This window comes from Siphateles boraxobius, unplaced genomic scaffold (assembly GCF_051911475.1).
Source record: "Siphateles boraxobius isolate OS27281-9 unplaced genomic scaffold, OSU_SipBor_1 12, whole genome shotgun sequence".
In the NCBI taxonomy this organism is placed as follows: domain Eukaryota; kingdom Metazoa; phylum Chordata; class Actinopteri; order Cypriniformes; family Leuciscidae; genus Siphateles; species Siphateles boraxobius.
Window position 1 is genome coordinate 15417213 of NW_027508722.1, and position 15785 is coordinate 15432997.

At 36.8% G+C, this 15785-nt stretch overlaps 1 protein-coding gene across 2 annotated transcripts in view; it reads right to left on the reverse strand.

Moving 5' to 3' along the window:
- rapgef5b (Rap guanine nucleotide exchange factor (GEF) 5b) overlaps positions 1 to 15785 on the reverse strand; it is a 58560-nt gene that overhangs the window by 38589 nt on the left and 4186 nt on the right. Inside the window, exons 4-9 of one of the 2 annotated variants that reach the window (XM_077209194.1) lie at positions 14456 to 14577; positions 14063 to 14231; positions 11260 to 11341; positions 8528 to 8579; positions 6890 to 6960; positions 1673 to 1798 (exon numbers count right to left, since the gene is read on the reverse strand). In XM_077209194.1, coding sequence (XP_077065309.1) covers positions 1673 to 1798; positions 6890 to 6960; positions 8528 to 8579; positions 11260 to 11341; positions 14063 to 14231; positions 14456 to 14577 — 622 coding nt within the window. The remainder of the gene's footprint in view (positions 1 to 1672; positions 1799 to 6889; positions 6961 to 8527; positions 8580 to 11259; positions 11342 to 14062; positions 14232 to 14455; positions 14578 to 15785) is intronic. The other variant, XM_077209195.1, reaches the window with a different exon arrangement.

Below are 15785 nucleotides of genomic sequence, written 5' to 3' on the forward strand. Positions count from 1 at the left end.
TGAACCTGCGGCACTCATTTGCAGAGACTCGGTGAACAATCAGATTTGATAGCAGTCTTTAATATTCACAGTCACTAGTCCATATAGCAATTTCATATTATGATCGGCAGTGAATAGACAGATCTGTTATTTCAGCTATGCGCCGGTATTGCAGTAGCAAATAGTAGAAAATAAATCACACACGCGCAGGTTGTACTTGTCAATGACGGGCACTACAATCTGCAGTAATCTGTGGAGGTTTCTGCTGAAGTCTGCAGGTGCATACTACAATAATACGTTACTGGGAACATAATAAAGACACCTGGACTCGGTCGAGACCAAAAGCCATATTTGGCAAGACCAGTGGCCGAGACCGAGACAAGTCCGAGTCCGAATACCAGCGAGTCCGAGACAAGTCCGAGATCATAGAAAAACGGTCTCGCGTCCAGACTCGAGTCCAAGACCGGACTCGAGTACTACAGCCCTGGTTGAAAATTGAAAATTGTTCATTTAAATGTAGAATTTAAATGGGAAAAATATTACTGAATAGAGGGTGAATAAAACTAATCCTGATTCCTAACAGCACAAAACTTCTGAGCCCAACCTCAAATTACTGTGACTTTTTTTGGATGCTTTGGATCAAAAAAGCTTTTGAATATGACAACACATTACAAGTGGCTTGTCTTAAATTAATTTTAAAGTTCCTTATCATGGTAATAGGCTTTTGTCTCATAAAGTTCAAATAAATATCTCTTCCAGAATAGAACGACATGACACCCAGAGCAGAAGTAGTGATTGGTTGCCAGCAACCTTATGGTGCTCACGTCGACTCTTCCTGTAATTGTGAGTGGCCGCCCGCCATCAGGAAAAGGCAACTGGGACTATTGTGGGATCAACCAATCAGAGACTAGCATGAGATTGGTGCCCTTTTCAGTTTTAGAAAGTCTCTCCTGAACCAGCTACAGATTTGAAAACAGATTCAATGATAAAAAGTGACATCAAACAATGACTTTTCTTTTAAATAATGATATCGATCAACTTATAAGGGTGCTGCTTCACAAACCACAACAAAATAGTTAATATAATATAAAGAATACCTTATCTGAACAAATAAACACACAACAAAACAACAAATTGTCAAGTACTACCAAAAGACAAAATTAAATATGCATGATTGACTATAAATGCCATTCGAATGTTTTTTTTCAACTATGGGCATGTTTATGTCCCAGCGGGTTTTTTTAACAATCAAAACACAAAGATTATTTACCATTTATGTTTTTTTTTTTTTTAAAGATTGTTCTGTTTTATAGATTTAATTGTTTACCCCTCTTCTGTCATCAAGACTTTCAATCATAAAATATGAAAATCCATTTTAAAAATTGGAATCATTACATTAAAAAAAAAAACAGAATAGTCTAAACAAAGAGTGAAATAAACAGAAAACATTTTTAATATTACATGATTTTATTTCAACCAGGACCTACAATTTCGCTACTAATAAAGTGATTTTAACAAGAATGTAATTTTGCCAAATTAAAAGCATAAAAATGATTTAAGTGTATTTAATTTGTATTTAAAATACTAGTCCTATTACTGAAGTTTCCAATAGAGCCCAGAATTGAAAAAGGACCCTAATAATAATTTTAAGTGTGTGGATTGACTGATGCATGAACATTAGTTTGCATCTCACCTCAGCAGGCCTTTCGGTAGCTCTGAGCGGGCTGTGTAAAAGGCGGCATCCGTCCTTGGCCAGTCTCTGGACCATCTCCAATCGGCTGATATCCTCTTTATCGTGTGTACCAGCCCCGGGGCCCTGCTGCAGTGCAGGAGACACCGAAAACACATACCTCAGGCCACAGTCCCACGCCATGAGACTGCAACACAGCTCTCAAAGTCACTGAGAGTTTGACAGCCCGTGTCACTGTCTCCTCCAGCTGTGCCTTTACTCAGGTGAGACTGAAGATGGTCACAGTAGTCCTGAGGGTTTAGTGAGCTCTAGAAGCACACAACCGGTCAAGAGGAAAGCTTTCAAAAGTGAAGACTCAGAGACAGAGTTGCCTGAGGGGGGGAGCGAACCTGACTTTTCTCTCTCTCTCTCTCTCTCTCTCTCTCTCTCTTACGCACATAGCCAGGGTGGGGGCGACCAGGAAACATCTGGCTGTCCCTCCAAACCCGAATAGGAAGTATCACAATCTCCAGAAAATGGGAGAAAGGGCAGCATGGGGTCTAGGGCAGGTTACTGATGGGTTTACTGATCATGTGCACTGTTTGTATCATTTAAGTTCACAAGTGATTCATAAGGTCATGTGCTAGTAACTTGGCATCTTGCAAATATTATATGCATCAATGACAAAGAGTGTCTGCAGTAACGAAAATCTTTTCCAAATCTAGTTTAAATAGCATGAACAAGTTCTTAGAAATGTACTACGTGTATTCTTACTGGTTTTATATGATTTTATGAAAACATTTATACAATTTTCAATAACAGTTTCGATGTAATGACTAAAAATGTCATGTGATATTACCATCAAAAAAGTAAAAACATATTTTCCTTGAATACATCATGTGAATATAGACATTATTTTAAAAAAAGTTTCAATTATGTTAAAAATAAGTTTAGGTTTTTTTGGGGAGGTCATACAACATGACATTTTAGAGCTTGACCTAATCTTGGCCTTTTCATAAAAAGGTCAGATATTTTAAGAAACTTCCTGATCTTGATGCACAATCATAAGGGTCTAGCTCCTCTGTATGACATAATTTCCTTTTTTTGTCTCCTTGTTGACTGAACCATATGACTTAGTTTTTTTTTTGCACTAGATGACATTGTTTTTAAAAAAAAGTTATCAGATATAAGCAATAGTTTTTTTTTGTTTTTTGTTTTTTTAAAGAAATAGTAATTAAATATTATGCCAATTTACTTTCCTTATCTTTTCAAGGGGTTTCTTTTCAGGAATTTGTATGATATTACGATATCAGGATATCTGTTGTATCACCCTGACATTTCTCACTTTATTCCCCAAAAAGTGTTTGTATAATAAATTGCCTTTTTATTATGTTTTTGAAAAAAAGAATAGATCCAGACAAAAATGGTATGTCACTGACCCACATAATGTGGTTAGTTCACTTAAAAATTAAATTCTGTCATCATTTACTCAACCTCAAATTGTTCAAAACCTGTATGAATTTATTTATTGTGCTAAACACAAAAGAATATATTAAAAATGTAGGTAACAAAACAGTTGATGAAATTAACGAACATTGACTTCCCTAGTATGGGGGGAAAATATAATACTATGGAATTCAATGGTGCCCCAAAACTCTTTGGTTACAAACATTCTTCAAAATATCTTTCTTTGTGTTCAGCAAAACAAAGACATTAATACAGATTTGGAACAACTTGAAGGCGAGTAAATGATGACAGAATTTGCATTTTTGGGTGAACTATCCCTTTTAGTTACACTTAATAATTAACTGCATTGAAGAAAAATGGGAAAAAAGCAAATAAATGATGGTCCCATTTCTCACATCTCATTTAACTTTAGTTTTACAATTAATTTTATAGTGATTTTAGTGGATATATAGAGCTTATGTAGCCCTGCCCCTTTTTAGCGCTGCACTCGTTGTGTTCTGTCTTCCAGTTTGTATTTCCACAGCATGCAGGTAATATCGTTTTAAAATCGTATATAAAAACCACCCATTTTAAAATATTCCCGTATATTGACATTTGTTATGACATCCACTTCAAACATTACAATGCTCAAGATAACTTACATTAACTCTACAATAAGTAAATCTACTTCACCAGCAAATTACTCTTCGACAGCGATGCCATGAAAATATACAGAGCTAATGCAGAAACGGAAGTTCTAACACAAAATTCTAAAGACGTCTGCACGCTTTGTTTCTCTGGTGCATAAGGTCAATAAAGTCAGTTCCCTTCAAAATGGCAGAATAAACCACTGATCAACCAAATACAATACATCAGGAATAATCTATAAAGTTACTAATTAATTATCTAAATTTTTAGATCATATTTGAGGATGTATCCCGTGTAGATTTCCCTCTTCATTTAGACAAAATGGCAAATGCCACACGTCCAGAGGAGAAACCTGTGACCTCATTCTCTGATGTAAGGGAAGGAGAGAGGAATTTGTCCTGAACACACTCAAGTATGTCCATATCAACTCAGCTGGCTATATAAGGAATCAAACCTCATGCTAGACAAATTCAACACAAGCCCTGACATTCTTCAGCCCTTCAGTGTAGGGATGAATATAGAAAACAATGGGCAGTTGGATTGAACTATACTAATAGCATAAACCTGATAAGAGTGAATTACCAGAAAAAGGCCTAATGATAAGCAATTAAGATAACATATCCAATCCAACCATAACAAAACTAATGTCCATGGGAGCTCTCAAATATGATCAGTCTAATTAAATTGAGCATTTTCTTTTTTCATTATAAATACAATAAGACAGGAAATCACTTCATATCCATAATATATTACAAAGAACAAAAGCTCACACTGCAATTCAAGACTACCAGCAGTTTCTAACTGAACCAAAATATTGTAGCATGCTCTGATAGGGTCTAACACAATGCTGAGCATTACTAATCACATAATCGTGCATAGTTAGACATCGCATTGTATATAGGCTTAAACCATAAACCGCGAGACATAACCGCGAGTTTATGCTAATGATCTTTCAGCGCTATATCCTCTCATTTTTATCTAGAGCCAAACACGCTATATATTCAAGCTCTTTCCGTTTGCATTGTTTCTCTCTCCCGCTAAAGACGATAAAGTTGCAGATGATGCAGTTATTTTAACAACAGTAAAAAAAAAAAAAGTGAACATCAAAATAGATTAATGCTTTTGCAAAAACACTGCAGAAAAAACGAGAATGCAGCAAATACTATTTGTATCTGTCATGCAGGCACTCTTTCCATTCAAATAAACAAAGTTTGTTGACCTGACCTTTTTTTCATATGCATTTTGCATTATTAATCAGCATGTTAAGAGCATTACATAAACAATCCTATAATTAGGAAAATCATTTGTAGATGGCAAGAAAAGACAACCAAAACTTTGAAAATGTTCAGTTAACATACACACACATATAAATATATATATATATATACATATATATATATATACATAGACATACACACACACACGTTTTTGCCCCCATTTTTCATGAAATGAACTCTAAGTACAGTAATCTAAGACTTTTTCTATGTACACAAAATACCTATTTCTCTCAAATATTGTTCACAAATCTGTCTAAATCTGTGTTAGTGAGCACTTCTCCTATGCCAAGATAATTCATCCACCTCACAGGTGTGGCATATCAAGATGCTGATTAGACAGCATGATTATTGCACAGGTGTGCCTTAGGCTGGCCACAATAAAAGGCCACTCTAAAATGTGCAGTTTTACCACACAGCACAATGCCACAGCTGTCGCAAGTTTTGAGGGATACAATTCCTGACTGCAGGAATGTCCACCAGAGCTGTTGTCCGTGAATTTAATGTTCATTTCTCTACCATCAGCCGTCTCTTAAGGCGTTTCAGAGAATTTGGCAGTACATCCAACCGGCCTCACAACCGCAGACCACGTGTAACCACACAAGCCCAGGTCCTCCACATCCAGCATCTTCCCCTCCAAGACCATCTGAGACCAGCCACCCAGACAGCTGCTGCAACAATCGGTTTGCATAACCAAATAATTTCTGCACAAACTATCAGAAACCGTCTAAGGGAAACTCGTCTGCATGCTCGTCGTCTTCATCGGGGTCTCGACCTGACTGCAGTTCGTCGTAGTAACCGACTTGAGTGGGCAAATGCTCACATTCGATGGCATCTGGCACTTTGGAGAGGGGTTCTCATCATGGACGAATCCCGGTTTTCACTGTACAGGGCAGATGGCAGACAGCGTGTATGGCGTCGTGTGGGTGAGCGTTTTGCTAGTGGCCCATGGTGGCGTTGGGGTTATGGTATGGGGGGGCGTATGTTATGGACAACAAACACAGGTGCATTTTATTGATGGCATTTTGAATGCACAGAGATACAGTGATAAGATCCTGAGGCCCATTGTTGTGCCATTCATCCACGACCATCACCTCATGTTGCAGTATGATAATGCACGGCCCCATGTTGCAAGAATCTTTACACAATTTCTTGAAGCTGAAAACATCCCAGTTCTTGCATGGCCAGCATACTCACCAGACATGTCAGTCACCCATTGAGCATGTTTGGGATGCTCTGGATCGGCGTATACGACAGCGTGTTCCAGGTCCTGCCAATATCCAGCAATTTCAAACAGCCATTGAAGAGGAGTGGACCAACATTCCACAGGCCACAATCAACAACCTTATCAACTCTATGCGAAGGAGATGTGTTGCACTGCGTGAGGCAAATGGTGGTCACACCAGATACTGACTGGTTTTCGCTTAAAGCAAACCAGTCGAAGCTAAATCATTTGCTAACCAACGGTTCACTCTGATAAGATGATGTATATATGTTATAATCTGCACAGCACTGTTTGTCCTTGTGAAGCACTGCTATTTTGTTGTCTTGATCACAGTTTCGTCAGATGTGCTGCAGTGAACCGTTAGCTATTACAGACAGACAGAGCCTCACAGACAGGCACAAGGATCTGTCCTGACACACAGTATAGAGTATCCATCTATATCCAATCACAGGCTCTTTCTCTTTCTGCCAGTTCAAGGGCTTTCTACTGATGACTGAGCTGCAGGAAAGCGGTGCTCAATCAGGGGATGTATGGACAGCCCTGGGCAAGCGGGACAGCTGGTGAGCTCAGCAAAACATATATGCACACCAACACATACACACACTGTCAATGTAAAGCCAGCTGCCCTGGAATCTGTTTTCTCATTACCTTGCGCACAGCAGGATTGGGACATGGTCCTGCCGTGTTAGTATTGTGTAGTGGACTGCTCGCCTCCATCACTGGAAAACAAGAAATTTACAGCTGAGAATCAGTGGAGTGTGGTGTGCTGCCTGGGTTTGTGCTTCTTTCTTTTTTTAGCAATATAGATTCATGTTCCAGTTCATGTGGAACGTCATTAACCTTACACACACACACAGAAAAAAACAACAACATAATTTTATGTTATGTTTATAGTAAGATGCTATAGTAACACTTAACATTAGGGTTAAGTTTGGTGCAGGGTTATTATCTAAAAAAAAATGTTATTACCTGGAACAAAATCAACATTAAATGAAATTAAATAATATAAGACAACCCTTAAACTTATTTTATTTCAGCTAATTGACAAAGCAACATTTCTCATTTCTGTATAGTTGAACTTGAAGTAATAAATATGAATAAAAACTATATAGACAGACATTAATTCATTTTTTAACAATTGAAAAAAAAAAATTACCAAAACTTTAAATTTGTGAAAAGATAAAATACAAAAATACAATTCGAAATATAAAAAACTACAAGTATATCACTGGTACTAAAATAACATTGATTCGATAATACTAGATAATGCATTAGCTATAATGAACAACAACAATTTTACAGCATTCATTAATTTTGGTTAATGTTATAACTTCAACATATACCAATACATTTCTAACATTTCTAGTGGTATAAATTAACATTAATTTAAGTTTGTTCATAATACATCTTATAACTAATAATAATGTTTATGTTTATAACTAAAAAAATGTTTCTCGACTTTAAAACAAAAAAATCTGGGTTATAGTGCTAACTTCTATAACACTTACACTGGAAGTGAATCAATCAGTAAATGTTAAAATATTAACCTGTTTCAATAGTACAGGCACATTTTATTATATTGAATTTTACTACTTCATTACCAATGACACAACAGAAACATTTCAGTTTGTTAACTTCAGTTAATACATTTCAAGAACTAACAATGAACAAATAATTGCTGAATTTTCCTTAACAAAATGAACCAAGTAAATTGTTACCACTTTTTCATAACCTTTACTCATTTATCCTTGGTAAATAGCACAGGTGACTGTACTGTAGCTTTAATTGTAGCTCAGTGGTCACTTAAAACCAATTCGCTGAAAAAACTGTTCATCGATTTGGACAACATATACCAATATAAGTGGTGGTGCCTGAATAATGAGTTGTTTACTCTGTTTATTTCCACTAGTTTGACCCATTCATGTCTATTTCTACACCAGTTACGAACATTTTGCCTGTATTCCTTTCCCCCATTAACACCACTTTCAAATGAGACCTCAATGAGAACACAGTCTCTTTCTGAAACTTTATCCTCTTGATTTTGAAGTGTTATTTAAAGTAGTGTTTTATATATTATTCAGGCTCTTTTTTATAATTGCTTTATTTTCGTTCTGATTATTTCAGTCAAACAAACATTTTTACTGCCAAGTAAATAATATAGGCCAATACTTTGTTGTTTTTTAAAAGCGTAATACTCAAACACAGGCAAAACACTTGGAACTGATTGTCCATGTTTATTGGAGCAAAAACCCACAATCAAACCATGTAACACAGAATAATCCTTACTTGATTTAGTCTGTGCCTTGCGAGCCAAAGCTGCACACAGTTCATTCTGCACCTGTTAAAAGAGAAGATCATGGTTTAGTTAGTTCTTTCAAATATGCAGGCATAATAGGCTCGAAACCATTTAATGCATCTTTTATTGTACACCATATTTTATTGTACACAACCTGCTGCTTGGGAAGCTATTCTGAGGGTCTGTGCTTTGAGATCCATAACGCTTTGAAGCTATGAATCAACAAGTTCAGCACTAAACTTCATCTCTAGGTTGAAGAGATGAAACTTCGTCTCTAGCTCATCTCTCTAAGTTTTACTGCTCTCGATTTATTTCATACTTGGAAGTTTTTCTTTTTTGGCAGGGTTATAAAAGAAGACTGCATTGCTTATTCTTTAAGCATGACTGCCTTTGATTTCCCAACTGTTGGATTATTCCTTTGAGGATCTATAAAAACTTGACTCAAATTTCAAGTGATCTATTTCTGATCTGACTGCAAACTGAGGTAGGGACTTTACATTAAAATCCCACAGCACATGGCACACAATGAATGCAAATGTATCCAATCCATCAAGCATCAGAAAGAAAATCACTTCACTTATGAAGGGAAGTCCATCTGCTGTCTCACCATGGGAGTTCTGTGCATTAGTAAACCAGGTGTAGTGGAGAGGTTTAACTGTGCTTAGTGGACCATTAAATCGACATGTCCTATGGGGCCATCTGATGTGGCAGCCCCTGCTCTGAGTGCACAGACTCAGGGCTAATGTCAATGGAGCTGGACTGGGATCTATGCCACTGTGACCTCATACAGGCCAACAACAAATGATCTGCGCTTAGTAACAGTTTCCACTAATAACCTAAATAAATGAATAGTGTACATGACCATCGGCGTCATTTATGGTGGGAACATGATTGATGTCTTCCCCCATTTTCATGAGTTGGCTATTATACCCATGATTTATTTGGAGGGATGGATGGACGGAGGGATAAATTGACTGATGGATGGATGGAGGGACGGGTGAATGGATGGATGGACAGACGAGTAGACAGACGGACGGATGGACAGACGAATAGACAGACGGACGGACAGACGAATAGACAGACAGACGGATGGATGGACATAGACAGATAGACATATGAATGAATGGATGGATGGATGAAGCGATGGACAGACAGTTAGATGGACAGACAGCTGGACAGACAGCTAGACAGACAAATACATAGGAATGGATGGATAGATGGATGGAGAGATGGATGATGCATGGACAGACAGATAGACATGGATGGATGGACGGACATAGGAATAGATGGACGGATGGATGGATGGACATTGGAATGGATGGATGGACATAGGAATGGATGGATGGACATAGGAATGGATGGATGGATGGATAGATGGACATAGGAATGGATGGATGGACATAGGGATGGATGGATGGATGGACAGGAATGAATTGATGGATGGATGGATGGATGGATGGACAGGAATGGATGGATGGATGGATGGATTGATGGACATAGGAATGGATGGATGGACATAGGAATGGATGGATGGATGGATGGACATAGGAATGGATGGATGGACATAGGAATGGATGGATGGACATAGGAATGGATGGATGGACATAGGAATGGATGGATGGATGGATAGATGGACATAGGAATGGATGGATGGACATAGGAATGGATGGATGGACATAGGAATGGATGGATGGACATAGGGATGGATGGATGGACATAGGGATGGATGGACATAGGGATGGATGGATGGATGGATGGACATAGGAATGGATGGATGGACATAGGGATGGATGGATGGATGGATGGATGGATGGATGGACATAGGAATGGATGGATGGATGGACAGACAAATAGATATGGATGGATGGATGATGGATGGACAGACAGACAGATAGGCAGACATATGGATGATGAATGGATGGACATTAAGATGGATGGATGGAAAGATGGATGAACAGACATATGGATGGATTCAAATGATAAAAACATGAGTTTAGTCATTATATAAAACATTTAAAACATTACAATTAGGGATGCAAATTACATTGGTCATAGGTGACAATACATTAGCAAATATAATTATTTATTTATTTTAAAACATAAGCACTCAGGTGATCATCTTAAGCTTGGCAAGCATCCGGTGAACATTGCTGCAAGTTATGTTTTTGCTGGTTTTATTATTAGGTCTTGCTCTAAATCCTAAACACAACCACAAGCTACATGATACAGTATTTTACAGTACATTGATTAAGCCATCAAACTGAGCATCTCAACTGTTCAGCTGAACACAGCAATACAAAGGTGAGCATCATCAGTTCCCCAGGGAGTCCAATGCAAATGACAACCCTCTACGAATCTCAGGAAGTGGCCGTATATTTCTGTTGCCAAGGTGACTGCAGGTGCACGGGCCACCATGAGGAGAGGTTCTGCAACATTACCTTGATAGCTGGAAGCTAAGCATGTGCCGCATGGACAGAGTAATGTACTGATTCAGTCATTACACCAGAGCTGCTGGCTCTCAAACGGACAGAGCGCAGGTGTCACGGGGTTTCTGTGCAAGTGAAAATGCTCTGTACTAAACCTTTTGAGTATTGTGGTTAACACACACAAAGATAGGTTCACTAGTCGCTGGATGTTTGTTTAGGGATGAAACTGGTTTTAAAATTTCCTAAATGCAAGATTTGGAAAAAAGCTCATGAGATAATGCAACAAATTTTCTTACCGTTGAGGTGAGATGCTCCAATGCTCTCATTTGAAGAACTGGGTTACAAGCATCAAATGCTTTCTCTGCATCTTCTTTACAGCTACAGAACAACATAAAACACAATTTTATCTTAATTTACCATGTTTGTTTTTTGGACATGGTACCATGTTAATGGGTCAATTACATAACATTATTTTTATTAATTTTTAAATACACAAAAAGGCCATTTACAAATAAAGTGAGATGAATACACTTTTTTATAATCAGCTTGTTTTAAAAGATTTCTTGATTAAAATGATTTTTGGTGACATTTAGTCAAAAAGTTATACAACTACTGTTCTGAGATCAATCTTGTCAAGGAATTTTGTGCAGTTTTATTATTTCTTACAGACTATAAATATTGCTTTTAGCTTTATTTTTGTACTGATTATTTCAGTCAAACAAACTTTTTACTGCCAAGTAAATAATATAGGCAGTAAAATATATCTTTTTATCTTATATAAAAAAAAATAAGATTTTTTTTTTTTTAAAGAAATCAATACTTATTCAGCAAGGATGCATAAAAAAAAGAATCACAATAAATGGAATACATTTAATTTGGTAAAGCTTGCATTTTGAAAGCTTAAACAGGCCATTTGGAGGTGCAGACAGAGGGACCAAAAACAGGTCTGATCTCACTAAAGATGGACATCCTGCCTAGACAAAGCCACTAGGACAGAACCTGACTGACTTTCCCAGCAGACAGGAAATGATGCAGATACATGACCTATAGCACAACTTCCATTTGTGTCCATTGACCCCCTGCTTACGTACTGTATACCAAAGTGCTAAACGTCATTGATCTGATTAAGTGAGGCCCTGCACAAACTATTTGCAGCTCATAAGAGGTCAAGCCAGCAAGCCAGGCTAAAAAGGAAGGAATTTTTCAGATTTCAACTTGACCTGACAATATTTTCTACAGATAATATTGGCTACAGAATATATATCAAATTTTAATATAGATTATAAACCTTAGATGCACCAACAAAACATGTCAGTGTGTTGTGATTTGAGATGTGATTTGACAGACTGTGAAAGGTCAAAAGCAGTGAGGCAGCACTCTGAACAGGTGAGGTATGTCTGAATATCTGAAAGTGAGACAGACAGAGCCTGGAGCAAAATCATTTGTCTGGCCTGCACTCGGATGAGCACTGTCACACAGACATCTGTTGGTGAAGCCTGGAACTGCAGCTGACGTTACTACATTATATGCTCATGGAAAGATACTGAATGATTTCCCTACCACATTTGGCCTTAATCATCTACAAGCCCTGTCCAGATTACAGGTCATTGATTTTATTTAAAAATCATGGTTTGCAGATTATGTCAAACCCCATTTTCCTATTGTAATTTTTTTTATGGTGATTTTTCATCCAAAAATGAAAATTGTGTCATCATAGATTTCTGCAGGGATGACGTATTAATTCAAAGAAAATCATATAAACCCATTAACTGTCCATTTTAACAAGGAAATGAACTGTCTGTTAAGACAAACTTTGCTCATAGAGTTCAACAGTCGGATTCCGGAAGTAAAAAATAGATTTTTAATGATAACTTATAAGCATATACCATCGATGAACAACCTCGTAGCTCATAGTAGGGCTGTCTAAAAAGGTTTCTCTTAAAGCTGTTAGTCCGCATTATTTCAACTTACTTTTGAAATTACCGTGTTTAACATTGGAATTTGTGGCAAAAATCTTCATTACCCATGATGTATAGAAAATTCCAGTAATCGAAATCCAGGAGTCGAGGAGTCGAAACAAGCAACCGCGCCAAAAGAGCTCTTTAGCTCCATCTCTCCCTAAGTTCTCAAACCACTTAAATATTTGTACATATATGGGCATTTTGCAAAAAAACTTAAAATATGTTTTAATTGAGTAGTTTTATAATTGTTTTTTAATTAGTATACATTGTTTTTTTATTTGATTATGTTGTTTGCAATGCTTCATGAAATTGTAGTTCTTTCCCTCACTAAAGCCGTTAAGAACACAGCCTTGAACCTTGTATTTTTGTCAGATTTTCCCAAAACTTTTTTTTACTTCAATCAAAGTTTGTAATGTTATGATTCACCGCCTAGCTGACTGGCTTGGTTCATGGCTTCTAACGCTTTTAAAAAAGTATTTTTTTAATCCCTATAGGAGAAATGTATGGAAAAAATACTTCCAGAAACCAACACTGCTGAAAAAGTGGGCAGGCGCTGTTGCACACTATTAGCTTGACAGCCTTGTTTGAAAGTGTAAAACAACCAAACAAAAGACGTTTTAAAACGTTTATAGGCCAACTGACAGACAGAGAGATGCATGATGGAAGAACTCTTCATTTCCCAGTATTAGTCCTACTTGTTCAATTTCTTTGAATGAATTGAAATTTAGTTCATTTCACTTCCTGTCACTCCAATTCAAATTCCAAATCACTTCAAACACTCACGAATTGAAAGGCAGCCAATTCTTAAATTCTGAATTTTGCCCAATCCAGACCCTCAGTTGAGGTCCAGTGAGAGAAAAAGCCTCCATCACAATAACCTTTTGGATCCCAAGACAAGAAAAACAACCCAAGGGGTAAATGGTCACAACTTCCATAGTAATTAAAAGCCTCTTTTATACGTTTAGCTTTGCTTAGATAATCAGTAATGGTTGTTTACGGGTCCAGGCACGTTCTGTTAGCACTGGATAGTAAATTAAAAGCCATTAAGTTGTACAATCATGAGGGACAAGATATTTAATGACCTTTGACCTAAGAAAAAACACTCTCATTAAGCTTTTATGTGTAACCATATGCTCACCGCCTGTGGGTTCCACTGCGAGGCTGCACGTGTGGGACCTGCTGTAGCAGTAGATGTACTGCACTCGGCCAGTTGACCTGATTTCGGAAATCACAGCTCTGGGCTTCACATTCCTCAAAGGTGAACTGGTACAGAGACCTGGAGTCCTCAAATACATTGTTCTGCTCCACTGGACACAACAGGGTTAAACATCGGACATAAAGCAGTCTAGACAAAGCTTATGTAAACGTTATTTTCTAGTCAGGCACCTCAGAGGGAGATTCAAAATACATATAATTCCTTATAATATAACCAATAAATCATCCAAATTCTACAGCGTCTGATGTGCCTCATCTTTATACTGAAGGAGCAATTTGATCATTCACATTAACTGTTTTAATCTGGTCTGTGTACCTGAAAGCAGCATGCCCAAGTCCAGGAGAACGTTCCAGATTTTGGAAGCTATTGCTCTGTCCTGGATAAACTCACAACGCTCCATCAGCCATTCCACCAGCTCCTGACCTATATATGTCCTCCTGAGAATATGCCAGATGAGAACAGGGAAAAGAAGAAAGTGTTACAGGAAATGACAGGCATGATTTTATTAACCAAAACAAAACCATTATATAAATGTTTATGCTTTCATTAACCAACACCATTGGCTGATATTTTGCTGATTGTTTAAAAAAAAGAAAGAAAAAAAGATTTTATAAACCAGTTGCACCTTTTTTGCTCATTTTGAATTAGAGAAGGATTGTTAAGGATGTAAAATTATTGTTAATGTGACTTGGTAAATAAACTGGTAAATTCCAACCAGTATCTCAATCTTATGTTACAAATTGAATTCATGTAATATTTCATGATTGAATGATACACTGTACATCCAATTTAATTAGTGACTTAAAACAGAGCAGAATCTAAAATAAATCTTATTTTATTTCATACTGTACCAATAATATGTTTTACATTCCTTTTGTTTATTTAATTTAAATTAAGTTTAGTTTTACATTCAGATTGGTGTCAGATTTTTGGACCCAACTGTATGCGATACAATCCATTGTTCTTCTGAAATAAGAAGGCAAAGTCCTCACTGTCCTTTTTTTAATGCAAATTTATGTTCCAGTTGTACTTAATGTTGACACATTTTTAAGGTAAAATAAATAAACATTACTTACAATATCAAGAAAACAAAAACCAAAATAATTATATTTTGTATTTTTAGATTCAGATGTAATTAATGTTCTATTCATTAGAAAAACAAAGTATATTTCTCATCAAGTGCTACAAGCATATTTACATTTATTCCAAAATAATAACTATAAGAACGCGATAGTAAATTTCATGTACAATAATTGTGAATGCATATGAAGCTGTTCTCTTTAAATGTCAACTTATTTTCAGATCATCAGTCATCAAAGCTCGGTTAAAAATGTACCTTTAATTTCACCATACTGATGTTCCTATTTTTATGTCATTTCAAGTTTGAATGTGATGCGACAAAGTGGTGATATCTAAGGGTACGTTTTAACGATAATGATGTACTAAAAACGGGAACATTTATCCTTGGAGTTTTTTGTGTATAGTCGACAACGTTGTCAATATCCTCCCTGTTCACACAGATCTGCAAAAAACAACTAAAAACACTGTATTAATCCGACCAGGCCGATAGTTGGCAATGTCACTTGTAAAGAACCATTACACGCCTACATGATTTACAGTTTACAGTAATCTAAGTTATTCAACC